The sequence below is a fragment of the Salvelinus namaycush genome, chromosome 33, assembly GCF_016432855.1.
Source record: "Salvelinus namaycush isolate Seneca chromosome 33, SaNama_1.0, whole genome shotgun sequence".
Taxonomy (NCBI): Eukaryota; Metazoa; Chordata; class Actinopteri; order Salmoniformes; family Salmonidae; genus Salvelinus; species Salvelinus namaycush.
This window is the reverse complement of record NC_052339.1, coordinates 9,627,491-9,654,629: the sequence shown is the minus strand read 5'-3', so window position 1 is coordinate 9,654,629 and position 27,139 is coordinate 9,627,491. Positions and strand designations below refer to the sequence as shown.

The 27,139-nt window shown below is 44.5% G+C and overlaps 1 protein-coding gene across 1 annotated transcript in view; it reads right to left on the bottom strand.

Annotated features, from left to right (window-relative positions):
* LOC120027655 (cadherin-12-like) overlaps positions 1-27,139 on the bottom strand; it is a 115,639-nt gene that overhangs the window by 78,273 nt on the left and 10,227 nt on the right. Inside the window, exon 2 of the mRNA XM_038972650.1 lies at positions 6,803-7,097. Coding sequence (XP_038828578.1) covers positions 6,803-7,097 — 295 coding nt within the window. The remainder of the gene's footprint in view (positions 1-6,802; positions 7,098-27,139) is intronic.

Here is a 27,139-nt window from a genome sequence, read left to right as displayed (position 1 = left end):
CCGGGGACCCCTCGATGTCCAGAGGGGGCGGAGGGACCTCCGGAACCTCACTTTCCTGCATGGGACCAGCTACCACCGGCCTGAGGAGAGACACATGAAACGAGGGGTTAATACGATAATACGGAGGGAGTAACAATCGATAACACGCCTCGTTTATTCTCCTCAGGACTTTAAATGGCCCTACACACTGCGGACCCAGCTTCCGGCAGGGCAGGCGGAGGGGCAGGTTTCGGGTCGAGAGCCAGACCCTGTCCCCCGGTGCAAACACGGGGGCCTCACTGCGGTGACGGTCAGCGCTTTTCTTCTGCCGTCCACTCGCCTGACGCAATGACTCCTGGACGGCTCTCCAGGTCTCCTTAGAGCGCTGCACCCACTCCTCCACCGCAGGAGCCTCGGTCTGGCTCTGATGCCATGGTGCCAGAACCGGCCGGTAGAGGAGTGGCTTAGTGAGTTCTGGGCCATGAACTGGCCCAGGGGATGTATCTTGCCCACTCCCCTGGCCGGTCCTGGCAATACGACCGCAGAAACCTACCCACTTCCTGGTTCACTCTCTCCACCTGCCCATTACTCTCCGGGTGATAACCCGAGGTCAGGCTGACAGAGACCCCCAGACGCTCCATAAACGCCTTCCATACTCTGGACGTGAACTGGGGACCCCGATCAGAAACAATATCCTCAGGCATCCCGTAGTGCCGGAAGACATGGGTGAATAGTGCCTCCGCAGTCTGCAGGGCCGTAGGGAGACCGGGCAACGGGATAAGATGGCAGGACTTAGAGAACTGATCCACAACGACCAGGATCGTCGTGTTCCCCTGAGACAGGGGAAGATCAGTAAGAAAATCCACCGATAGATGGGACCACGGCCGTTGTGGAACGGGGAGGGATTGTAATTTCCCTCGTGGCAAATGCCAGAGCCTTACTCTGGGCGCACACCGAACAGGAGGAGACATAGAATCGCACGTCTCTCACCAAGGTAGGCCACCAGTACTACCTTCTAAGACTTTGCACCGTCCTACCCAGGTGACCTGACGAGGGTAGACTATGAGCCCATCGAATCAATTGATCACGAACAGTGAGCGGCACGTACCTACGACCCTCCGGGCACTGTGGAGGCGCAGGTTCCTCCCTTAGTGCCCGCTCGATGTCCGCGTCCACCTCCCATACTACCGGTGCTACCAGCTTGGCAGCCAGAATGATGGGAGTAGGATCGATGGACCGGTCATCAGTGTCGTATAGGCGGGACAGCGCGTCGGCCTTAGTATTGAGGGAACCTGGTCGATACGAGATCGTAAAACGAAATGGGGTGAAATACATGGCCCACCTTGCCTGACGAGGATTCAGTCTCCTAGCTGATCGGATATATTCCAGGTTACGGTGGTCAGTCCAGATGAGGAAAGGGTGCTTAGCCCCCTCAAGCCAGTGTCTCCACACCTTCAGAGCCTTAACCATGGCCAACAACTCCCTATCCCCCACATCATAATTCCGCTCCGCTGGCCCGAGCTTCTTCGGAAAAAAAAGCACAGGGGCGGAGCTTCGGTGGCGTACCCGAGCGCTGGGAGAGCACAGCTCCAACCCAAGCCTCGGATGCGTCCACCTCAACTATGAACGCCAAAGAAGGGTCAGGATGCGCCAACACTGGCGCATCGGTGAACAGCGCCTTCAAACGACGGAAAGCTCCGTCCGCCTCTGCTGACCACTGCAAGCACACCGGCCCCCCCTTCAGCAGTAAGGTAATAGGGGCCGCCACCTGGCCAAAACCCCGGATAAACCTCCGGTAGTAATAGGCAAACCCTAAGAACCGCTGCCCCTCCTTTACCGTGGTCGGAGTCGGCCAATTACGCACGGCCTTGACGCGGTCACCCTCCATTACCACCCCCGAGGTGGAAATACGATAACCCAGGAAGGAAACGGCTCGTTTGGAAAACTCACATTTCTCTGCCTTCACGTACAGGTCATGCTCCAGCAGTCGCCCAAGAACCTTGCGCACCAGAGACACATGCTCGGCGCGTGTAGCGGAGTAGATCAAGATGTCGTCAATATACACCACTACACCCTGTCCGTGCAGGTCTCTGAGAATCTCATCAACGAAGGATTGAAAGATGGCTGGAGCATTCTATAACCCGTACGGCATGACGACGTACTCATAATGGCCAGATATGGTACTAAACGCGGTTTTCCACTCATCTCCCTCCCGAATACGCACCAGATTATATGCGCTCCTGAGGTCCAGTTTCGTGAAGAATCGTGCCCCGTGAAATGATTCCACCGCCGTAGCGATGATAGGTAGTGGGTAACTAAAACCCACAGTGATGGAATTTAGACCTCGATAATCAATACACGGACGCAAACCACCCTCCTTTTTCTTCACAAGAAAGAAACTCGAGGAGACGGGTGACATGGAGGGCCGAATGTACCCCTGTCCCAGAGCCTCCGTGACATATGTCTCCATAGCCAACGTCTCCTCCTGGGACAACGGATACACGTGACTCCTGGGGAGTGCAGCCATTACCTGGAGGTTTATCACGCATTCCCCCTGTCGATGGGGTGGTAATAGGGTCGCCTTCCTCTTACTGAAGGCGATAGCCAAATCGGCATACTCAGCAGTAATGCGCACGGTGGAAACCTGGTCTGAACTCTCCACCGTTGTCGCACCGATGGAAACTCCTAAACACCTGCCTGAACACTCATCAGACCACCCCTGGAGAGCTCCCTGTCTCCACGACATAGTAGGATTGTGAATAGCCAGCCAGGGAATCCCCAGCACCACGGGAAACGCAGGTGAATCGATAAGGAACAGACTAATCCGCTCCTTATGATTCCCCTGCGTAATCATCTCCAGAGGAATCGTGGCCTCCCTGACCAACCCTGACCCTAACGGTCGACTATCTAAGGAGTGCACGGGGAAGGGGGGGGGTCTACCTTAACTAACGGAATCCTCAACCTCTGGGCGAGTCCGCGATCTATAAATTCCCCGCTGCGCCTGAATCGACTAGCGCCTTATGCTGGAGAGAGGGGAAAAACCTCAGAAAACAGAAAACAACAAAAACATGTGACCAACAGGAAGCTCTGGGAGTGTGGTGCTGACTCACCTGGGGTGACCGAGGAGTGTTCTGCCTGCCCTCTCGACTCCCAGATGGACTCCTCCAGCACCGGCCGGAAGTGTGCCCTCTCCGGCCACACTGGGTACAGGAGGAGCCTCCTCCTCCGGTCTCCCTAGACGCAGCCCCTCCTAGCTCCATAGGAATGGGAGCGGGGGGGGGGGGGGGGCAGGAGGTGGAACTGACAGGACCCTTTCAGAACGTCCGCGAGCAGCCAGCAGATGGTCTAGCCGGATAGACATGTCGATCAGCTCATCCAAGCTGAGCGTAGTGTCCCGACAAGCCAGCTCCCTGCGGACGTCCTCTCTTAGGCTACACCTGTAATGGTCTATCAGGGCCCTGTCGTTCCACCCTGCTCCAGCGGCCAAAGTCCGGAAGTCCAACGCAAAGTCCTGCGCGCTCCTCGTCCCCTGCCGGAGATGGAACAACCTTTCACCCGCCGCTCGGCCCTCCGGGGGATGATCGAACACAGCCCGGAAACGGCGGGTGAACTCCAGGTAGTGACCCCTCGCTGAGTCGGGCCCGTTCCAGACGCCGTTGGCCCACTCCAGGGAACTACCCGTCAGGCAGGAGACGAGGACACTCACGCTCTCCTCGTCCGAGGGAGCAGGCCGAACGGTGGCCAGGTAGCAGAAAGTTGTAACAGAAATACCTGACACCCTGCCGCTGCTCCATCGTACTCCCTCGGAGGCGTGATGCGCAGAGCGCTGGCACCGGATCCCGCTGGAGGAGATGGTAGAGTTGCTGGTGGGAGGGTAGGTGGGGTAGTAGGGAGACCACTCCTCTCCCAACGGTCCATAATCTCCATCATCTGATCCATTGCTGATCCAATGCGATGGAGGATGGACGTATGATGAAGGACTCTCTCCTCCATCATGGGGAGAGGGGTGGTCGCTGCTCCTGCTGACTCCATCTGGTGGTGCGGGCTTCTGTAACGACGGGTGAGTGAAATGAGTGAGGAGTCAAATGCAGAGAGCGAAATGAACGTGAAAACGATTTAATGTCCTTCAAAACGTAACAGGTCCAAAACATGGGTGAATGCCCAAAACACTGGCGCTAAACAAACCCCAAACCTCGTTACAAACACTGGACAGCGAAAACCCAAAACAAACACGATACATCACCAAACGTAACAACCAACAAGCCCAGCGGGCAAAACGAACTTAAATAACACCCATCCCAAAACCCCAACAAGGAACAGGTGAAAACAATTAGACAGAAACAAATGGAAAGGAAAAAGGGATCGGTGGCAGCTAGTAGACCGGCGACGACGACCACCGAGCGCCATCCGAACAGGAAGGGGAGCCACCTTCGGTGGTATTTGTGACAGGTAATTGGTTGAACCAGATCTTATTTAGGGGCTTCATAGCAAAGAGGGTGAATATATATGCACGCACCACTTTTCAGTTAGTAATTTTTTTCATTTCACTTCACCATTTTGACGTATTTTGTGTATGTCCATTACATGAAATCCAAATTAAAATCTATTTAAATTACAGGTTGTAATGAAACAAAATTGGAAAAATTCGAAGGGGGGTGAATACTTTTGCAAGGCACTGTATGGAATAAAAAGTACGTTATTTTCTTTAGGAATGTAGTGAAGTACAAGTAAAAGCTGTCAAAAATAGAAATAGTAAATTACATATACCCGAAAAACGACTTAAGTAGTACTTTACACCACCCATGCAAAGTATATTGAAAGTAATTGCATCCACATAGGTATGGTTCCTAAGTTACTTAAGCAATTGTCATCCCATCATGCTTAGGTTCATGTATAAAAATGCCCAGTTGACCATTTTTTTGGGCTACCATGGCTCGAAGAAGAGATCTCAGTGACTTTGAAAGGGGGGTCTCAAAGGAGCATAGGGGGTTTAAAATGTGTGTGTGTGTGTGTGTGTGTGTGTGTGTGTGTGTGTGTGTGTGTGTGTGTGTGTGTGTGTGTGTGTGTGTGTGTGTGTGTGTGTGTGTCAGTCAGTCAGTCAGTCAGTCAGTCAGTCAGTCAGTCACCAGATCTCAACCCAATTGAACACTTATGGGAGATTCTGGAGTGGCACCTGAAACAGTGTTTTACACCACCATCAACAAAACACCAATTGATGTAATTTCTCGTGGAAGAATGATATCACTCACACCCCTCCAATAGAGTTCCAGACACTTGTAGAATCTATGCCAAGGCACATTTAAGCTGTTATGGTGGCTCGTGGTGCCCCAATGCCCGATTAAGACACTTTATGTCGGTGTTTCCTTTATTTTGGCAATTACCTGTACATTGACTGTACCCGGCTCCATTCAACAATTTCTATCAGAGCACTGTAGAGATCTGATTTGCTGTTCTCTTCGCCAGAGCTTCATAGCAATTCAGATCAAGAGAGCCAATCCCAAAGTGAATTACCTTGATCTCCCTTCCCTGGGGGAGAGATCATAAAGACAAGCCTCGATCTGCAATGTACTCAGGCACATTGTGCAAAACTGGCTTGCTCACAGAAACATCAAAATCTGTTCTCTATCTCCCTCCTGTTTACCTGTGATTATAAAACTCCCTTTCTTATGGTATTTTTTTTTGCTATGTCTCGATATAAACCTCAGTACAATACAGTGTTGTTCATTCTAAGAAATGCATCTATTTTCCTATGACAAGTTATCTTCTCTCGGGTAGAGGGCACTATTTTCACCTCCGGATGAAAAGCGTGCCCAAAGTAAACTGCCTGCTACTAAGGCCCAGAAGCAAGGATATGCATATTATTGGTAGATTGGGATAGAAAACACTCAAAAGTTTCCAAAACTGTTACTCAAATTGCAGTTCCTGTGCCTTCCACTAGATGTCAACAGTCTTTAGAAAATGTAAAATGAGGGAGTAAGACCAGTCTGAATGACTGAACCCTACAGTGTCAGTTTTCATGCGCAATCCCGAGAGCGCGCCTTTCTTTATTACCTTTTATATTGACGACGTTATTGTCCGGTTTAAATATTATCGATTATTTAGGCAAAAAACAACCTGTGGATTGAATATTAACATCATTTGACATGTTTCTATGAACTTTACGGATACAATTTAGATTTTTTTGTCTGCCTGTTGTGACTGCGTTTGAGCCTGTGGATTACTGAAGAAAACGCGCAAACAAAACTGAGGTTTTTGGAAATAAAGAGAGACTTTATCGAACAAAACAAACATTTATTGAGTAAATGAATGTCTTCTGAGTGCAACCATATGAAGATAATCAAAGGTAAGTGATTATTTTTATCTCTATTTCTGACTTGTGTAACTCTTCTACTTGGCTGGTTACTGTTTGTAATGATTTGTCTGCTGGGCTATGTCCTCAAATAATCGCATGGTATGCTTTCGCAGTAAGGCCTTTTTGAAATCTGACACTGTGGTTGGATTCACAAGAAGTTCATCTTTAAACCTATGTATAACACTTGTATGTTTTCTGAATGTTTATAATCAATATTTGTGTTTTTGAATTTGGCACTCTGCAATTTCACTGGATGTTGGTCAGGTGGGACGCTACCGTCCCACGTACCCTGGAGAGTTATAGCAGTTACAGTAAATTAAGTATTTTGTGATATTTTGTTTGCGTTCCAAATGGCACCCTATTCTCTTCATAGTGTACTACTTTTGACCAGAGCCCATGGGTCGCTGGTTAAAAGAAGTGCACTATAAAGGGAATAGGCCACACAAAGTATTTTCTGATATTTTTTCTTACCTACAGGTGACATCTCAGGGACACTAGCTGTGTACGGGCCTTCCAGAAACTTCGGCTCATTGTCGTTGATGTCCTGGACTTTGATCACAAACTGTGATTCGGGCTCCAGGGGCCTGTTTGTGTCGATATCGACAGCCTGGGCGCGAAGGGTATAGTAAGGCTTCACCTCCCTGTCAAGGCTTCTTAAGGCATGGATGTCCCCGGTCGTTGCATCAATGGTGAAAATGGAGCCGGCCCCTTCTCCCATGAGAGTGTACTTCACTGCGCTCTCGCCCTTATCCAGGTCAGTGTGCAGCTACAAGACAAGAGAAAAGGACAGGTTCAGTCCTAACATACTCCTAATGATTCATTGAGACCACTGGGGGAGAACAGTTTAATGTTTTAAGGCAGTTCATGAAGTGAGTCGATGGGAATCACTGCACTTATAAAATACAAAGAAAAACCCCCACATTCAATATACATTGAGTGCACAAAACATTAAGAAATACGATTGAGTTTCGCCCCCAGCCTCACTTCGTAGGGGCATGGACTCTACAAAGTGTCGAAAGCATTCCACAGGAATGCTGGACCATGTTGACTCCAATGCTTCCCACAGTTGTGTCAAGTTGGCTGGATGTCCTTTGGGTGGTGGACCATTCTTGATACACACGGGAAACTGTTGAGCATGAAAAACCCAGCAGCATTGCAGTTCTTGACACAAACCGGTGTGCCTGGCACTTACTACCATACCCCTTTTAAAGGCACTTACGTATTGTCTTGCCCATTCACCCTCTGAATCGCAAACATACACAAACCATGTCTCAATTGTCTCAAGGCTTAAAAATACTTATTTAATCTGTCTCCTCCCCTTCATCTACACTGATTGAAGTGGATTTAACAAGTGACATCAATAAGGGATCATAACTTTCACCTGGATTTACCTGGTCAGTCTATGTCATGGAAAGAGCAGGTGTTCTTCATGTTTTGTACACTCATTCTATACAAAGTAGTGTACCTGTTTGGCCCAGATCTGGTAGAAAAAGTTAGGGATTTGGGATGTGCATATTACCTATATGATGACACTCCCAACAATACAGATCTTAATTTGATCACCCTGTTGTTGCAGGAAACTAAATCTAAAGTTACTTCAACCTAGTTAGTAAGTGAAGCTGGCAAATTTATATTTAACGACTTGTTGAGTGAACTTGAAACTTTTGGTCAAAAGTAACATTCTTTTAAGATTCTTCATCGTGAGCACAAAACATTTCATCTGGGATTTAAACTCATAATCTCTTGGTTGCCAGTGACTTGAATTTCCTGCTATGCCAACAGGTCTGTGGGCATGGAAGAGATTGGCCACATATTAATTGAGAAGAGTTTATTATGTACTTTGCTAAAACACCTTAAAAATTACAGAGGAATAACTTTGAGGCTATTAAATCCTTTCAGTCTGAAAAAAACCCAGGGCTTGATGGCATACCGGTAGAGGTATATATGGCCTTTTTTTATATACTAAAAGCTCCATTGTTAGCTTGTTTTAACTACTCCTATAGAAATGGTAGTCTGTCAGGTACTCAGCGGGAAGGTCTGATTTCACTATTATTAAAACAAGACCCAGATGGCAAATATAAAGATCCAGTCTATCTTAAAAACTGGAGGCCTCTTACACTTCAATGTTGTGATGCAAAAATACAAGCGAAATGCATATCACTCAGAATTAAAAAGGTTTTACCAGGTATTGTTCATACTGATCAGACAGTTTTTTTTTACATGGATGATAAATTGGAGATAATATATATGACAACTACTAGAAGTAAAAGAACATCATGAAACAACTAAGAAGCCAGGCCTGATATTTATAGCGGATTTTGAAAAGGCTAAAGACTAAAGTAAGACTCAATTATATTTATAAATGCCTGGATTTTTTCAATTTCGGATATTCTCTTATAAAATGGTTAAAGGCAATGTATAGCAACCCCAGGTGTAAAATAGTACATAGCGGCTACTTCTCAGAGAGTTTTGAAATGTCAAGAGAAGTTAAACAAGGGTGTCTGCTGTCACCATATCTATTCGTCATGGCCATCGAAATGCTAGCTATTAAAATCAGATCAAATAACAACATTAGAGGATTAGAAATCCAAGGCTTAAAAACAAAGGTGTCCATGTACAGTTGAAGTCAGAAGTTTACATTCACCTTAGCCAAATACATTTAAACTCAGTTTTTCACAATTCCTAACATTTAATCCTAGTAAAAATTCCCTGTCTTATGTCAGTTAGGATCACCACTTTATTTTAAGAATGTGAAATGTCAGAATAATAGTAGAGAGAAGGATTTATTTCAGCTTTTATTTCTTTCATCACATTCCCAGTTGGTCAGACGTTTACATACACTCAATTAGTATTTGGTAGCAATGCCTTTGAATTGTTTAACTTGGGTCAAACATTTCGGGTAGCATTCCACAAGCTCCCCACAATAAGTTGGGTGAATTTTGTCCCATTCCTCCTGACAGAGCTGGTGTAACTGAGTTTGTAGTCCTCCATGCTCGGACACACTTTTTCAGTTCTGCCCACAAATTTTCCAAAGGATTGAGGTCAGGGCTTTGTGATGGCCACTCTAATACCTTGACTTTGTTGTACTTAAGCCATTTTGCCACAACCTTGGAAGTATGCATGGGGTCATTGTCCATTTGGAAGACCCATTTGCAACCAAGCTTTAACTTCCTGACTGTCTTGAGATGTTGCTTCAAAATATCCATATAATTTTCCTCCCTCATGATGCCATCTATTTTGTGAAGTGCACCAGTCCCTCCTTCAGCAAAGCAACCCCACAACATGATGCTGCCACCCCCATGCTTCAAAGTTGGATTGGTGTCCTTCAGCTTGCAAGCCTCACTCTTTTTCCTCCAAACATAACGATGGACATTATGGCCAAGCAGTTCTATTTTTGTTTCATCAGACAAGAGGACATTTCTTCATTTCTCCATTTCTTTGTCCCCATGTGCAGTTGCAAACCGTAGTCTGGCTTTTTTATGATGGTTTTTGAGCAGTGGCTTCTTCCTTGCTGAGCGGCCTTTCAGGTTATGTCGATATAGGACTCGTTTTACTGTGGATATATACTTTTGTTCCTGTTTCCTCCAGCATCTTCACAGGGTCCTTTTCTGTTATTCTGGGATTGATTTGCATTTTTCGCACCAAAGTACGTTCATCTCTAGGAGACAGAACGTGTCTCCTTCCTGAGTGGTATGATGGCTGCGTGGTCCCATGGTGTTTATACATGCGTACTATTGTTTGTACTGATGAACATGGTACCTTCAGGCGTTTGGAAATTGCTACAGTTTTTTTCTGAGGTTTTGGCGGATTTCTTTTGACTTTTCCATGATGTCACGCAAAGAGGCACTGAGTTTGAAGGTAGGCCTTGAAATACATCCACAGGTACACCTCCAATTGACTCAAATGATGTCAATTAGCCTATCGGAAGCTTCTAAAGCCTTGACATAATTTTCTGGAATTGTCCAAGCTGTTTAAAGGCACAGTCAACTTAGTGTATGTAAACTTCTGACCCACTGGAATTGTGATACAGTGAATTATAAGTGAAATAATCTGTGTGTAAACAATTGTTGGAAAAATGACTTGTGTCATGCACAAAGTAGATGTCCTAACTGACTTGCCAAAACTATAGTTTGTTAACAAAAAATGTGTGGAGTGGTTGAAAAACGATTTTTAATGACTCCAACCTAAGTGTATGTAAACTTCCGACTTCAACTATATGCCGATGACTCAAGTTTTATATTAAATCCGCAAGCTAGATCCCTGCAAGATCTAGATAACTTTTCTGGACGCTCTGGACTAAAACCTATTATGATAAGTGTAAAATATTACTTATTGGATCTTTAAAAAATACAACTTTTACCTTACCATGCAATTTAGTAATAACATGGGCTGACGGTGAAGTAGACCTACTTGGTATTTATATCACAAAATATATAAATGGGTTCCCCACAGTGATTTTCAATACAACACTTGTAAAAACAGACAAGATCCTGCAACCATGGAGAGATGTGACTAAGGAGTTAACGGGGCAATTTTGCCTGTCTATTTATGGAAAATTGCCCCGTTAACTCCTTACTCATATCACTTACTTATGACGCTGCCTACTCCTGATGATTCATTTTTCAAATCAAATGAGAAAAAAATATTTTACTTTATCCGGGACGTTAAACCAGACATGATAAAGTGTGCCTACCTATGTAATTAATATGAATTGGGTGGGTTGAGATTTTTGAGATTAAGTATAAAAGCTTGAAACCTCTCTCTAAAAGCTTCACTTATTCAAAAGTTTTACTTGAACTCTAAATGGTTATCAAGTAGATTACTAAGAAAAGCTCATCCATTGTTTAAAAATTGCCTTTTTGCCTTTGTGCAGATTGCCATGTCTCATTTTCGATTAATTGAAAAATAAACTTTTTTCAATTTCATCCCCCTGTAAAGTATTACATGTAATTTATATTGCAAATATTACAACAAATATTATGGCTGAACTCAAATGTGCTGGTTAATAAAATACCTGTATTTATGGGAAAGTTGTTTGAAAAGGGTATTTTGTTTTTAAATTATATTGTAAATTGGAATGGTAGAGTTATGTCTTTCATGGGGTTATCAGAATTGTACGGGAGGTCTGCTCAATCCAAGATTACAACCAATTAATAACCGCATTACCCCAAAAATGGAGGAGGCAGGTGGCAGCGGGAGGAGGCCCAATATAAAGGATCAAAACTGGCGGAGGAATAAAAATAGCATAAATAGGAAAGTATACCAGTTTCATTTGAGGACCAGGAAGTTGACAGCTGTGCCATACAGATATCTGATGTACCAATTCCGTGGTATGAGTTCATATATAAAACGAAGCAAGATATAGAATTCTTTCCAACAACAAAATGTTGAACATTTGGGGCATACAATCATCGAAGCTCTGCAGATTTTGTTTTGAGGATACAGTATCAATAGGACATTTATTTTGGTATTGTCCTCGGGTAGCCTGTTCTGGTCTCAGGTTGAGGAATGGCTGAAAATGCATAACATTGATCTAAAATTGACCCTAGAAATAGTACAGTCGTGGCCAAAAGTTTTGAGAATGACACAAATATTAATTTTCACAAAGTTTTCTGCTTCAGTGTTTTTAGATATTTTTGTCTGATGTTACTATGGAATACTGAATTATAAATGCAAGCATTTCATAAGTGTCAAAGGCTTTTATTAACAATTACATGAAGTTGATGCAAAGAGTCAATATTTGCAGTGTAGACCCTTCTTTTTCAAGACCTCTGCAATCCGCCCTAAAATGCTGTCAATTAACTTCTGGGCCACATCCTGACTGATGGCAGCCCATTCTTGCATAATCAATGCTTGGAGTCTGTCAGAATTGGTGGGTTTTTGTTTGTCCACCCACCTCTTGAGGATTGACCACAAGTTCTCAATGGGATTAAGGTCTGGGGAGTTTCCTGCCCATGGACCCAAAATATTGATGTTTTGTTACCCGAGCCACTTAGTTATCACTTTTGCCTTATGGCAAGGTGCTCCATCATGCTGGAAAAGGCACTGTTCGTCACCAAACTGTTCCTGGATGGTTGGGAGAAGTTGCTCTCGGAGGATGTGTTGGTACCATTCTTTATTCATGGCTGTGTTCTTAGCCCACTCCCTTGGCTGAGAAGCAACCTCACACATGAATGGTCTCAGGATGCTTTACTGTTGGCATGACACAGGACTGATGGTAGAGCTCACCTTGTTTTCTCCGGACAAGCTTTTTTTCTGGATGCCCCAAACAATCGGAAAGGGGATTCATCCAAGAAAAGGACTTTACCCCAGTCCTCAGCAGTCCAATCCCTGTACTTTTTGCAGAATATCAGTCTGTCCCTGATGTTTTTCCTGGAGAGAAGTGGCTTCTTTGCTGCCCTCTTGACACCAGGCCATCCTCCAAAAGTCTTCGCCTCACTGTGCGTGCAGATGCACTCACACCTGCCTGCTGCCATTCCTGAGCAAGCTCTGTTCTCCCGTAACAGAATCAACTTTAGGAGACGGTCCTGGCGCTTGCTGGACTTTCTTGGGCGCCCTGAAGCCTTCTTCACAACAATTGAACTGCTCTCCTTGAAGTTCTTGATGATCCGATAAATGGTTGATTTAGGTGCAATCTTACTGGCAGCAATATACTTGCCTGTGAAGCCCTTTTTGTACAAAGCAATGATGACGGCACGTGTTTCCTTGCAGGTAACCATGTTTGACAGAGGAAGAACAATGATTCCAAGCACCATCCTCCTTTTGAAGCTTCCAGTCTTTTATTCGAACTCAATCTGCATGACAGAGTGATCTTCAGCCTTGTCCTCATCAATGCTCACACCTGTGATACCGAGAGAATCACTGACATGATGTCAGCTGGTCCTTTTGTGGCAGGGCTGAAATGCAGTGGAAATGTTTTTGGGGGATTCAGTTCAGTTACATGGCAAAGAGGTACTTTGCAATTAATTGCAATTCATTTGATCACTCTTCATAACATTCTGGAGTATATGCAAATTGCCATCATACAAACTGAGGCAGCAGACTTTGTGAAAGTTAATATTTGTGTCATTCTCAAAACGTTTGGCCATGACTATACTGTTGGGAGATCTGGAGAGACCGGGTCAGTCAATTACTAATATACTAATATTCTTAGTAAAAGTATTTATCTACAACTCGCAATCTGTGGATTCTATTCGATTAGATAGATTAAAATTGTGTGTTAAATGTCACAGCATAGTTGAAAGATATATGGTGCGTAGAAATCCGAATAGGGTGGCCAGCAGAGACTGGAGGGAAGCTGAGGATTGGGATGTGTAATCGAATGGTTGAGGGGCAGCTCCTGAGGAACTGTGGGGGGGATCTTGGAGGGTTGGTGGCCTGGCGTTTGGGAGCTTGGGCCGGTGGCTGATGAATTGCTGGTTCGGGTCCCCGTTGTTGACCTTGTGGGAGATCTGTCGACGTGCCCTTGAGCAGGGCTGTGACCCTGATTGCTTCTGTGTGTCACTCTTAATGTGAGTCTGTTAGATAACTAATGTGATGTAGTTGTTGAGCGGCTTCACTGCAAGTATATTGTATGTTTTAAATATATGTATTTTTTCAAATAAATTATGATAATAAAAAAATACACCTTAAAAATTCCCTGCTGCTTTAAATTGTTAAATCATGTAAAATACACATTTTGTGTTGAGTTAACTTCATCTAAAGTTACTTCAACCTTGAGTGTAACACTGCACTGTTTTAGCATGTTTGTGTTTTCTTCAAGTACATTTCTTTTAAACACCTTTGCAAAATCTGACTTTGTCTGTCAGCCTGGGGGCATATGTACTGGCTTGACCCATTTCTTTCTCTACTTCACAGTGCAGTTCCTCTTTCTACAATTGCCATGATTGTGTTCCAAATTGCACCCTATTATTAAATACATGAAGAGAATTGGGTGCCATTTGGGACACATTCTAACACCCTATAAGAAGACTTTTCTTTGGCTACAAGCGGTACACCTGTTGACATGGAAGCATTTTTCCCCCTGTACAGGACATCAGACACACAGATTGGATTGTGTTGTGTCTAATATTCAGCTACTGTAAAGTATTGTGACCGTCACCATAGTAGAACCCTGTTAGGTAAGTCTCTCTACACTTAGAAAAAATGTATCTTCTGGTGTCCCCATAGGATAACTGTTTTGGGGTTTCAGGTAGAACCCTCTTTGGAAAAAGTTTAACATGGAACCCAAAAGGGTCCTACCTGCACGATAATCCCCAGGTATGATAACAAATACATTTTCCCCCAGTATGCTCTACTGCAGGTAGATTTTGGGGGAATAGTTTTTAATACCTGTGTTGTTGCATGTACATTGAGTGATTGATTGATTAATCTTATGCTACACAAAGATTCATAACAATCATTTATCTAAACTAATCCAATCATGTAGTTAGATTTTTTGCACCTGTTACTGAAAAGGTTGTTCCCGTTTAAATGGTTTAGATTGTATCCTCATACTGTTCTTAACCCTGGCAGTCATTATGAATGCAGGTTGCAAGTGAATAAAACGTCAAACTGTTGGATATTGTAACTCTAACTGGATTCCAATAAGAATTATACGTCACGTTACAAGCCAGTATAATGTGCTTGACTGGGGCAAAAGCTCACCAGAACTGAATACTGGCACCTCAAATGTTCTACTGCTTGAGAACCACTTATAAAATGTTAGCTAAAAAGTATTGTAGAGTTGCTGCACCTAAATATGAACAGTTCTGGCACCCAAAATGAGTACCAGCACTTATTCTAGACCAAGTCAAGCACCTCTCCCTGACCAAGTCTGTAATACCTTCAGGTTTCAAGCAGGACCCATAGTTCCTGTGCCCAAGAAAGGGAAGGTAATCTGCCTAAATGACTACCGCCCCGTAGCACTCACGATGGTAGTCCTAAAGTCCTTTGAAAGGCTGGTCATGGCTCACATCAACACCATCATCCCGGAAACCCTAGACCCACTCCCATTCGCATACCGCTCCAACAGATCCACAGATGACCCAATCTCAATTGCCCTCCACTCCGCCCTTTCCCACCTGGACAAAAGGAACACCTATGTGAGAATGCTGTTCATTGACGACAGCTCAGTGTTCAACACCATAGGTTACCATAGGGCCCACAAAGCTCATCACTAAGATTAGCACCCTGGGACTAAACACCTCCCTCTGCAACTGGATCCTGGACTTTCTGACGGGCCATCCCCAGGTGGTAAGGGTGGGAAACAACACATCTGCCACACTGGTCCCTCGTGGGTGTGTGCTTAGTCCCCTCCTGTACTCTCTGTTCACCCATGACTGCGTGGCCAAGCACGACTCCAACACCATCATTAAGTTGGCTGACGACACAATGGTGGTAGGCCTGATCACCGACAACGATGAAAAAGCCTATAGGGAGGGTCAGAGACAAAGGAGATGATCGTGGACTACAAGGAAAATGATGGCCGAACAGGCCCCCATTGAAATCGACTGGGCTGTAGTGGAGCGGGTCGAGATTTTGAAGTTCCTTGGGGTCCAAACACACCAAGAAAGTCGTGAAGAAGGCACGACAATGCTTTTTCCCCCTCGGGAGACTGAAAAGATTTGACATGGTTCCTCAGATCCTCAAAAAGTGCTACAGCTGCACCATTGACAATATCCTGACTGGTTGCATCACCACCTGGTTTGGCAACTGCTCGGCATCTGACCGTAAGGCGCTACAGAAGGTAGTGCGTACAGCCCAGTACATCAGTGGGGTCAAGTTTCCTGCCATCCAGGACCTATATACTAGGTGGTGTCAAAGGGAGACCCCAAAAATTGTCAATCACTCCAGTCACCGAAGTCATAGACTGTTCTCTCTGCTACCGCACGGCAAGTGGTAGCGTAGCGCCAAGTCTAGGTCCAAAAGGTTCCTAAACAACTTCTAACCCCAAGCCATACCGCTGCTGAACAATTAATCAGATGGCCACCCCCTTTGTTTTTACACTGCTGCTTCTCGCTGTTTATTATCTATGCATAGTCACTTTACCCCTACCTACATGTACAAATCACCTCGACTAACCTTTACCCGCACACATTGACTCGGTACCAGTACCCCCTGTATATAGCCTCATTGTTATTCTATTGTGACTTAAAAGTTGTTAGTTTATTTAGTAAATATTTTTCTTAACTCTATTTTCTTAAAACGGCATTGTTGGTTGAGGGCTTTTAAGTAAACATTTCACGGTAAGATCTACACCTGTTGCATTCGGCGCATGTGACGAATACAATTGGATTTGATTTGATTTGATAAGGACACTTCCATCCATGAACAAGTGCTGGTTACATGCAAGTAAATCAATGCTTTTCATTGGCTGATAATCATTTTGTGCGTGAGAACCCATTTAACTTTAAATGCTTGCTTATGTTTGCAAGTGTGGCCCCATTAAGTCTCACAAAAATGATTTGTTTTTTCCTCACAGATAAAGAGGTACAGAGTCCAACTCCATGGACGTTTTGTTTTGTCAAACAACACAATGTTTGATGTTTGAAGTTTTGAGGGAGCGTACAATTGGTATGAGCTGTTGCCAGAGAATACCATAAGCCGCCTTCAACGTCGTTTTATTTGTGAGAACGTCCAACTGGCCTCACAACCACTGATCACTTTTATGGCTTTGTGTGGGCGAGTGGTTTGCTGTTGTCAACGTTATGAACAGTGTCCCATGGTGCGGTGGGGTTATGGTATGGGCAGGCATAAGCTACGGACAACAAACACAATTAAAAACTTTTGATGGCAATTTTAATTCACAGAGATATCGTGATGATCATCCGCCCCCATCACCACATTTTTTAGCATGATAATGCATGCTCCATGTTGCAAGGATCTGTACACAATTCCTGAAAGCTGGAAATGTCCCAGTTCTTCCATGGCCTGCATACTCACCAGACATGTCACCCATTGAGCATGTTTGGGATGCTCTGGATCGACGTGTATGACAGCGTGTTACAGTTCATGCCAATATCCAGCAACTTCGCACAGCCATTGAAGAGGAGTGGGACAACATTCAACAGGCCACAATCAACATTCTGATCAACTCTATCCGAAGGATATGAGGCGAATGGTGGTCAAACCAGATATTGACAGTTTTTCTGATCCACGCCAATCCTACCGTTTTTTAAAGGTATCTGTGACCAACAGATACATATCTGTATTCTCAGCTATCTGAAATCCATAGATTAGGGCCCAATTCATGTATTTCAATTGACTGATTTCCTTATATGAACTATAACTCAGTAAAATGTTTGAAATTGTTGCATGTTGCGTTTGTATTTTTGTTCAGTATAGTATACCCTAAGTAAATCAATGGATGGACAGAAGGGAAGGCCTGGATTGTGATGGATTCATTTGAAATGAGTAAGTATATCTTATTATAGTTTATTCAACGCACCACCCATCTTATTTAATACAGAAACCCCAGGAGTGACACACTTTAATCAGACCCTGCAAATCGATTCATAACTGCACAATTAAAGATGAAAATTAAATACAAACCCTAAAAAGGAATAGGCCCATTCCCCACATTAATTAGAAGTGAAAAGTTTAGTGATACTAATTAAAAATTCCATTAGGCTAACAATGGTAATCAATTATACAAAGAGATTAATTAATGTGAAGGCAGGCAAGTACACTTTTTTAACATGCCACATAATCACCAGGGCCTCACGGACTAGAGGTTTGGAGGATAAAAGCATCTATAAACACTGCAGAGAGGTAGTTTTAGTCAATGTGTTATACAGTAAGAAAATAAGTTATCCAACTATCCAACTCAAACCCTCTGCCTTACTGCATTTTTAAACACATGAATCAACAAAACAAAGACCTATGCATGCTCCATTCAAATGATCACTTTAGTAATGTCCTTCTGTATATTTTTTTATTTTTTTCATGTTTTATTTCACCTATATTTAACCAGGTAGGCTAGTTGAGAACAAGTTCTCAATTTACAATTGCGCCCTGGCCAAGATAAAGCAAAGCAGTGCAACACAAACAACAACACAGAGTTACACATAGAATAAACAAACATACAGTCAATAATACAATAGAGAAAGTCTATATACAGCGTGTGCAAATGAGGTAGGATAAGGGGGTGAGGCAATAAATAGGCCATAGTGGTGAAGTAATTACAATATAACAATTAAACACTGGAGTGATAGATGTGCAGAAGCTGAATGTGCAAGTAGAGATCCTGGGGTGCAAAGGAGCAAGATAATTAAATAAATACAGTAAGGGGATGAGGTAGTTGGATGGCTATTTACAGATGGGCTATGTACAGGTGCAGTGATCTATGAGCTGATCTGACAGCTGGTGCTTAAAGCTAGTGAGGGAGATAAGAGTCTCCAGCTTCAGTGATTTTTGCAGTTCGTTCCAGTCATTGGCAGCAGAGAACTGGAAGGAAAGGCGGCCAAAGGAGGAATTGGCTTTGGGGGTGACCAGTGAGATATACCTGCTGGAGCGCGTGCTACGGTTGGGTGCTGCTATGGTGACCAGTGAGCTGATTTAAGGTGGGGCTTTAACTAGCAGATACTTGTAGATGACCTGGAGCCAGTGGGTTTGGTGACGAGTATAAAGCGAGGGCCAGCCAATGAGAGCATACAGGTCGCAGGGGTGGGTAGTATATGGGGCTTTGGTAACAAAACAGATGGCACTGTGATGGACTGCTTACAATTTGGTGAGAAGAGTGTTGGAGGCTATTTTGTAAATGACATCGCCGAAGTCAAGGATCGGTAGGATAGTCAGTTTTACAAGGGTATGTTTAGCAGCATGAGTAAAGGATGCTTTGTTGCAAAATAGGAAGCCAATTCTAGATTTAATTTTGGATTGGAGATGCTTAATCTGAGTCTGGAAGGAGAGTTTACAGTCTAACCAGACACCTAGGTATTTGTAGTTGTCCACATATTCTAAGAACCATCCAGAGTAGTGATGCTGGACGGGTGGGTAGGTGTGGGCAGCGATCGGTTGAAGAGCATGCATTTAGTTTTGCTTGCATTTAAGAGAAGTTGGTGGCCATGGAAGGAGAGTTGTATGGCATTGAAGCTCATATAGAGGTTTGTTAACACAGTGTCCAAAGAAGGGCCAGAAGTATACAGAATGGTGTCGTCGGCGTAGAGGTGGATCAGAGAATCACCAGCAGCAGAGGGACATCATTGATGTATACAGAGAAAAGAGTCGGCCCGAGGATTGAACCCTATGGCACCCCCATAGAGACTGCCAGAGGTCCGGACAACAGGCCCTCCGATTTGACACACTGAACTCTATCAGAGAAGTAGTTGGTGAACCAGGCAAGGCAGTCATTTGAGAAACCAAGGCTGTTGAGTCTGCCGATAAGAATGTGGTGATTGACAGAGTTGAGGTCGATGGTCGATGAATACAGCTGCATAGTATTATCTCTTATCGATAGCGGTTATAATGTTGTTTAGGACCTTGAGCGTCGCTGAGGTGCAGCCATGACCAGCTCGGAAACCAGATTGCATAGCGGAGAAGGTACTGTGGGATTCAAAATGGTCGGTGATCTGTTTGTTAACTTGGCTTTCGAAGACCTTAGAAAGGCAGGATAGGATATATATAGTTCTGTAGCAGTTTGGGTCTAGAGTGTCTCCCACTTTGAAGAGGGGGATGACCGCGGCAGCTTTCCAATCTTTGGGGATCTCAGACGATACAAAAGAGAGGTTGAACAAGCTAGTAATAGGGGTTGCAACAATTTCGGTGGATAATTTTAGGAAGAGAGGGTCCAGATTGTCTAGCCCTGCTGATTTGTAGGGGTCCAGATTTTGCAGCTCTTTCAGAACATCAGCTATCTGGATTTGGGTGAAGGAGAAATAGGGGAAACTTGAGCAAGTTGCAGTGAGGGGTGCAGGGCTGTTGACCAGGGTAGGGGTATCCAGGTGGAAAGCATGGCCAGCTGTAGAAAAATGCTTATTTAAATGATCAATTATCGTGGATTTATCTGTGGTGACATTGTTTCAGTGCAGTGGGCAGCTGGGAGGAAGTGCTCTTATTCTCCATGAACTTTACAGTGTCCCAGAACTTTTTGGAGTTTGTGCTACAGGATGCAAATTTCTGTTTGAAAAAGCTATCCTTCCCTGAAAAGTTGCATATCACAGGGGCTATTCGATGCTAATGCAGTACGCCACAGGATGTTTTTGTGCTGGTCAATGGCAGTCAGGTCTGGAGTGAACCAAGGGCTATATCTGTTCCTAGTTCAACATTTTTTGAATGGGGCATGCTTATTTAAGTTGGTGAGGAAAGCACTTTTAAAGAATAACCAGGCATCCTCTACTGATGGAATGAGGTCAATATCATTCCAATATACCCGGGCCAGGTCGATTAGAAAGGCCTGCTAGCTGAAGACCCATTATGGACGCAGGCAATGAGGCAGTGATCGCTGAGATCCTGGTTGAAGACAGCAGAGGTGTATTTGAAGGGTAGGTTGGTTAGGATGATATCTATGAGGGTGCCCGTGTTTACGGATTTGGGGTTGTACCTGATGGGTTCATTGATAATTTGTGTGAGATTGAGAGCATCAAGCTTAGATTGTAGGATGGCTGGGGTGTTAAGCATGTCCCAGTTTAGGTCACCTAACAGCACAATCTCTGAAGATAGACGGGGGCCAATCAATTTGCATATGGTGTCCAGGGCACGGCTGGGGGCAGAAGATGGTCTATAGCAAGCGGCAATGTGAAGAGAATTGTTTCTGGAGAGGTGGATTTTTAAAAGTAGAAGCTAAAATTGTTTGGGCACAGACCTGCATAGTAAGACAGAACTCAGCAGGCTATCCCTGCAGTAGATTGCAACTCTGCCCCCTTTGACAGTTCTATCTTGTCGGAAAATGTTATAGTTAGGGATGAAAATTTCAGGGTTTTTGGTGGTCTTCCTAAACCATGATTCAGACACGGCTAGGACATCCAGGTTGGCAGAGTGTGCTAGGGCAGTGAATAGAACAAACTTAGGGAGGAGGCTTCTAATGTTAACATGCATGAAACCAAGGCTTTACGGTTACAGAAGTCAACAAATGAGAGCACCTGGGGAATGGGAGTGGAGCTAGGCACTGCAGGGCCTGGATTAACCTCCACATCACCAGAGGAACAGAGGAGGAGTAGGATAAGGGTACGGCTAAAGGCTAAATGCTAAAAGAACTGGCTGTTTAGTATGTTCTGAACAGAGAGTAAAATGAGCAGATTTCTGGGCACGGTAGAATAGATTCAAGGCATAATGTACAGACAAAGGTATAGTAGGATTTTAATACAGTGGGGGTAAGCCTGTGCATAGAGTGATGATGAAAGAGATATTGTCTCTAGAAATATAATTTAAACCAGGTGATGTCACCGCATGTGTGGGAGGTGGAACTAAAGTGCTAACTAAAGCATATTGAGCACGGCTAGAGGCTCTACAGTGAAATAAGGCAATAATCACTAACCAAAACAGCAATGGACAAGGCATATTGACGTTAGGGAGAGGCATGCGTAGCCAAGTGATCATAGGGTCCAGTGACTGGCTTCAGGCAGCCGGGGCTAGCAAGCTAGCAGAAAGGCATTTGAGGGACGTCGCGACGGAAGAAAGTCTGTTGTGGCACCCTCGTGCTGTGACGTCGGCAGACGAATCAGCAGGGCTCCGTGTGGTAAATCAGGCCAATTGTCAAAATAGGTATAGTGGCCAAAGAATTTGTCCGATGGGCCTCTTAAGCTAACAGTCCGATGTGCTCTAGACAGCTAGCGGGCCACGGCAAGCAGGCTAGCAGATGGGCCTAGCAAGGCTAGCTCCAGGCTAATTGGTTCTTACTTCAGGACAGAGATGTTAGCCAGGAGTGGCCACTCGGATAGCAGCGATGATCCAGGTGAGGGGGGAAAAAAGGTTCAGAGCTTGCGGCAGGAATCCGGAGATATGGGGAAAATAAGTCCGATTTGCCCCGGTTTGAGTCGTGCTGTGCAGACTGGCGAGAATTGTCCAGGCTAAGGTAGCTGATGATCGTTAGCAGTGGCTAGCTGACTATTAGCTAATAGCTAGTTAGCTGGCTAGCTTCTGTTGGGGAGTTCCGGTTCAGAGGACGGATCAGCAGGGCTCCATGTGGTAAACCAGGCCAATTGGCAAAATAGGTAGAGTGGCCAAAGAATTTGTCCGATGGGTCTCTTAAGTTAACAATCCGATGTGTTCTAGACAGCTAGCGGGCTAGCGGGTGGGCATTCAGGGGACGTCTTGACGGAGGTGTCATTTGCAAAAAAAAACTTGGGCGTAATTACATCAGTAGTCCAGTCGTGATGGGTCGGCGGGCGTCCAGGTATTGTAGCCCAGGAGAGGCTGATGGGCCTCTTTGGCTAGCAGGGAGATGGGCCTAGCAGATGGGCCTAGTAATGGCTAACTGACAACAAGCTAGTAGCCAGTTAGCTGGCTAGCTTTTGATGGGGGTTCCGGTTCTTAAGTATAGAAAACAGCAGATCCGTACCACATTGGGTGAGGCGGGTTGCAGGAGAGTACATTCAGTCCGTAGATGGAAAGTGATATTAAAATATATACGAAAAAACTAAGCTTGGCACATCCAGCCACTGGGATTTTGTCCATTCTTCAAGGCAAAACTGATACAGCTCTTTCAAGTTGGATGGGTTCCGCTGGTGTACAGCAATCTTCAAGTCATACCACCAATTCTCAATTGGATTGAGGTCTGGGCTTTGACTAGGGCATTCCAAGACACTTAAATGTTTCCCCTTAAACCTCTCGAGTGTTGCTTTAGCAGTATGCTTAGGGTCATTGTCCTGCTGGAAGGTGAACCGCCGTCCCAGTCTCAAATCTCTTGAAGACTGAAGCAGGTTTCCCTCAATACTTTCCCTGTATTTAGTGCCATCCATCATTCCTTCAATTCTGACCAGTCTCCCGGTCCCTGCCGATGAAAAACATCCACACAGCATGATGCTGCCACCAAAATGCTTCACTGTGGTGATGGTGTTCTCAGGGTGATGAAAGGTGTTGGATTTGCGCCAGACATAGCGTTTTCCTTGATGGCCAAAAAGCTCCGTTTTCGTCTCATCTGACCAGAGTACCTACTTCCACATGTTTGGGGAGTCTCCCACATGCCTTTTGGCAAACACCAAACGTGTTTGCTTATTTTCTTCTTTAAGCAATGGCTTTTTTCTGGCCACTCTTCCGTAAAGCCCAACTCTGATGATTGTACGGCTTCAAGGGGCCTATGAACAGATACTCCAATCTCCGCTGTGGAGCTTAGCAGCTCATTCAGGGTTATCTTTGATCTCTTTGTTGCCTCTCTGAATAATGCCATCCTTGCCTGGTCCGTGAGTTTTGGTGGGAGGCCCTCTCTTCGCAGGTTTGTTGTGGTGCCATATTCTTTCCATTTTTTAATAATGGATTTAATGGCGCTCCGTGGGATGTTCAAAGTTTTTGATATTTTTTTTAACCCAACCCTGATCTGTACTTCTCCACAACTTTGTTCCTGACCTGTTTGGAGAGCTCCTTGGTCTCCATAGTGCTGCTTGCTTGGTGGTGCCCCTTGCTTAATGGTGTTGCAGATTCTGGAGCCTTTCAGAACAGGTGTATATATACTGAGATCATGTGACAGATTGTGACACTTAGATTGAACACAGGTGGACTTTATTTAACTAATTATGTGACTTCTGAAGGTAGTTGGTTGAACCAGATTTTATTTAGGGGCTTCATAGCAAAGGGGGTGAATACATACATATGCACTCATAACATAATTTTTGTAAAAGTAATTTGTTTCATTTCACTTCACCAATTTGGAATATTTTGTATATGTCCATTACATGAAATCCAAATAAAAATCTATTTAAATTACAGGTTGTAATGCAACAAAATAGGAAAAACACCAAGTGATACTTTTCCAAGGCACTGTTTGAGCGATGCAATGCATTCCTGTCTGAAGCATGGATGTTTAGGGTTGTGGAGGGCTGATTTAGACAATGAGACAGCGTCCCAAATAGTGGGGCCCTGGTCCAAATTAATGCACTATTAAAGCAATATGGTGCCATTTGGGATGCAACCTGAGGAACTACGTATGCCACAATTTAATGCCATACATCAAACATACTCCAGATATCTAGGAAACATGTTTGGAATTTACAGCTTTAGCTACGATAATAATGCCGTTGTTTAATTTGAACAGATTATTTCCCTAGAGATGATCCATCTATTGAGTTGGTGCATTGCAGGTGTTTGGTGTTAGACAGGTGTTAGCCCCTGAAATGCTAGACACTTCCTTCTTCATAATAGGTGCAATTAGCGAGATCCTCCACTCTTGTTGACACTATTCATCTATAATAAGAAACAAGTTGTCTGAAGAATAATTATATGCATGTCTCATTATCGTGTGTCTGTTAGGGGAATAATACAACTTTAGCTTGTTAAAAATCTAACTTTAACAGCGTTTTTGATTGCTCACCATGGACAGTCAGGTACTGAGGGCAATGAAGAAGTATATACTAGAATATGCTTGCAGTATAACATGACAAAATGTACAGTGAACATCTAATTAACGTTTACCCTTCTGTCCTGTTTTAGACATGAAAATACAGTATTACCTGATACAGTTAAGAAACCACACAGGAGATTTTGAAGGGCCTTTTTAATAATGTCTTGTGTGAATAGTGTGCTACAGTACATGCATATCATTTTACTGATGATGCTGTCATAGAGGTAATCCCAAATAGCACCCTATACTAGTCAAAACTAGTGCACTATATACTGTAGGGAGTTGGATGCCATTTGGGACATAGACAGTCTATTCTGTGGGGCCTGTTCTGTTCATGGGGAGTCTGCATGGTGAGCAGCCTGCCTGGGTCTCTCCTGGAGGATTTTCAGTGGCGGCTGCTTTGCTCCCACATTGGTCATGCAGTAGAGACGCATATTGATTAATTCCAGTGATTAAATTGGTAAATGTAACCAACCTCTGAAGAAAACGCTATAATTGGATTCCCGAAACCGGGATTATAAGAGTTTCATGTTGGTAATGCAAAATCTTAAGTAGCATGGCTCCAGCTGAGAGCAATGAGAACGAGGCTTAAATACAGCAATAGAAGAGCTCAGAGGGTATCTACCTACACTGTTGGCCTAGAGACTATATGTGCGCATGGTGGGGCTCCAGAGGGTAGCTAGCTAGTACACAGTAGGCCTATCACCTATGAAGAAAAAGTTATCTATTCAAAATGGGATATTCCTGGATGGCAATTGAGGTCTATACAGACTCTTTTGCAATCTTACTATCTGATATCCTTTGGCCATAGTGGGGTTTTGACAGAAATGATGTTGGGGTTAAATTAATCTCCTGTGTTTGGATTTCTGATGATATGACCTGGCATTTGTATGTTTATCAGTTGTCGCAAATTATTGATTATTGGTTTTAGAGGCCAAAACATGACACCGTTTCTCATTTCACAGTTGATTAAACACTAATAAAGACAAGAAAAAATATATATCTTACGATATAAACTCAGCAATAAAAGAAATGTCCTCTCACTGTAAACTGTGTTTATTTTCATCAAACTTAACATGTGTAAATATTTCTATGAACATAACAAGATTCAACAACTGAGACACAAACTGAACAAGTTCCACAGACATGTGACTAACAGAAATGGAATAATGTGTCCCTGACCAAAGGGGGGGTCAAAATCAAAAGTAACAGTCAGTATCTGGTGTGGCCACCAGCTGAATTAAGTACTGCAGTGCATCTTCTCCTCATGGACTGTACCAGATTTGCCAGTTCTTGGTGTGAGATGTTACCCCACTCTTCCACCATGGCACCTGCAAGTTCCCTGACATTTCTGGGGGGAATGGCTCTAGCCCTCACCCCCGATCCAACAGGTCCCAGACGTGCTCAATGGGATTGAGATCCGGGCTCTTCGCTGGCCATGGCAGAACACTGACATTCCTGTCTTGCAGGAAATCACGCACAGAATGAGCACTATGGCTGGTGGCATTGTCATGCATTGACATGACCCTGCAGGAAGGGTACCACATGAGGGAGGAGGATGTCTTCCCTATAACGCACAGCGTTGTGATTGCCTGCAATGACAACAAGCTCAGTCCGATGATGCTGTGACACACCGCCCCAGACCATGACGGACCCTCCATCTCCAAATCGATCCCGCTCCAGAGTACAGGCCTCAGTGTAACGCGCATTCCTCCAACGATAAACGCAAATCCGACCATCACCCCTGGTGAGACAAATCCGCGACTCATCAGTGAAGAGCACTTTTTGCCAGTCCTGTCTGGTCCAGCGACGGTGGGTTTGTGCCCATAGGCGACGTTGCCGTTGATGTCTGGTGAGGACCTGCCTTACAACAGGCCTACACGCCCTCAGTCCAGCCTCTCTCAGCCTATTGCGGACAGTCTGAACACTGATGGAGGGATTGAGCGTTCCTGGTGTAACTTGGGCAGTTGTTGTTGCCATCCTGTACCTGTCTTGCAGGTGTGATGTTCGGATGTACCGATGCTGTGTAGGTGTTTTTACACGCGGTCTGCCACTGCGAGGACGATCAGCTATCCGTCCTGTCTCCCTGTAGCGCTGCCTTAGGCGTCTCACAGTACAGACATTACAATGTATTGCCCTGGCCACATCTGCAGTCCTCATGCCTCCTTGCAGCATGCCTAAGGCACGTTCACAGAGATGAGCAGGGACCCTGGGCATCTTTCTGTTGGTGTTTTTCAGTAACTGAGTCAGTAGAAAGGCCTCTTTAGTGTCCTAAGGTGTCATAACTGTGACCTTAATTGCTACCGTCTGCAAGCTGTTAGTGTCTTAATGACCGT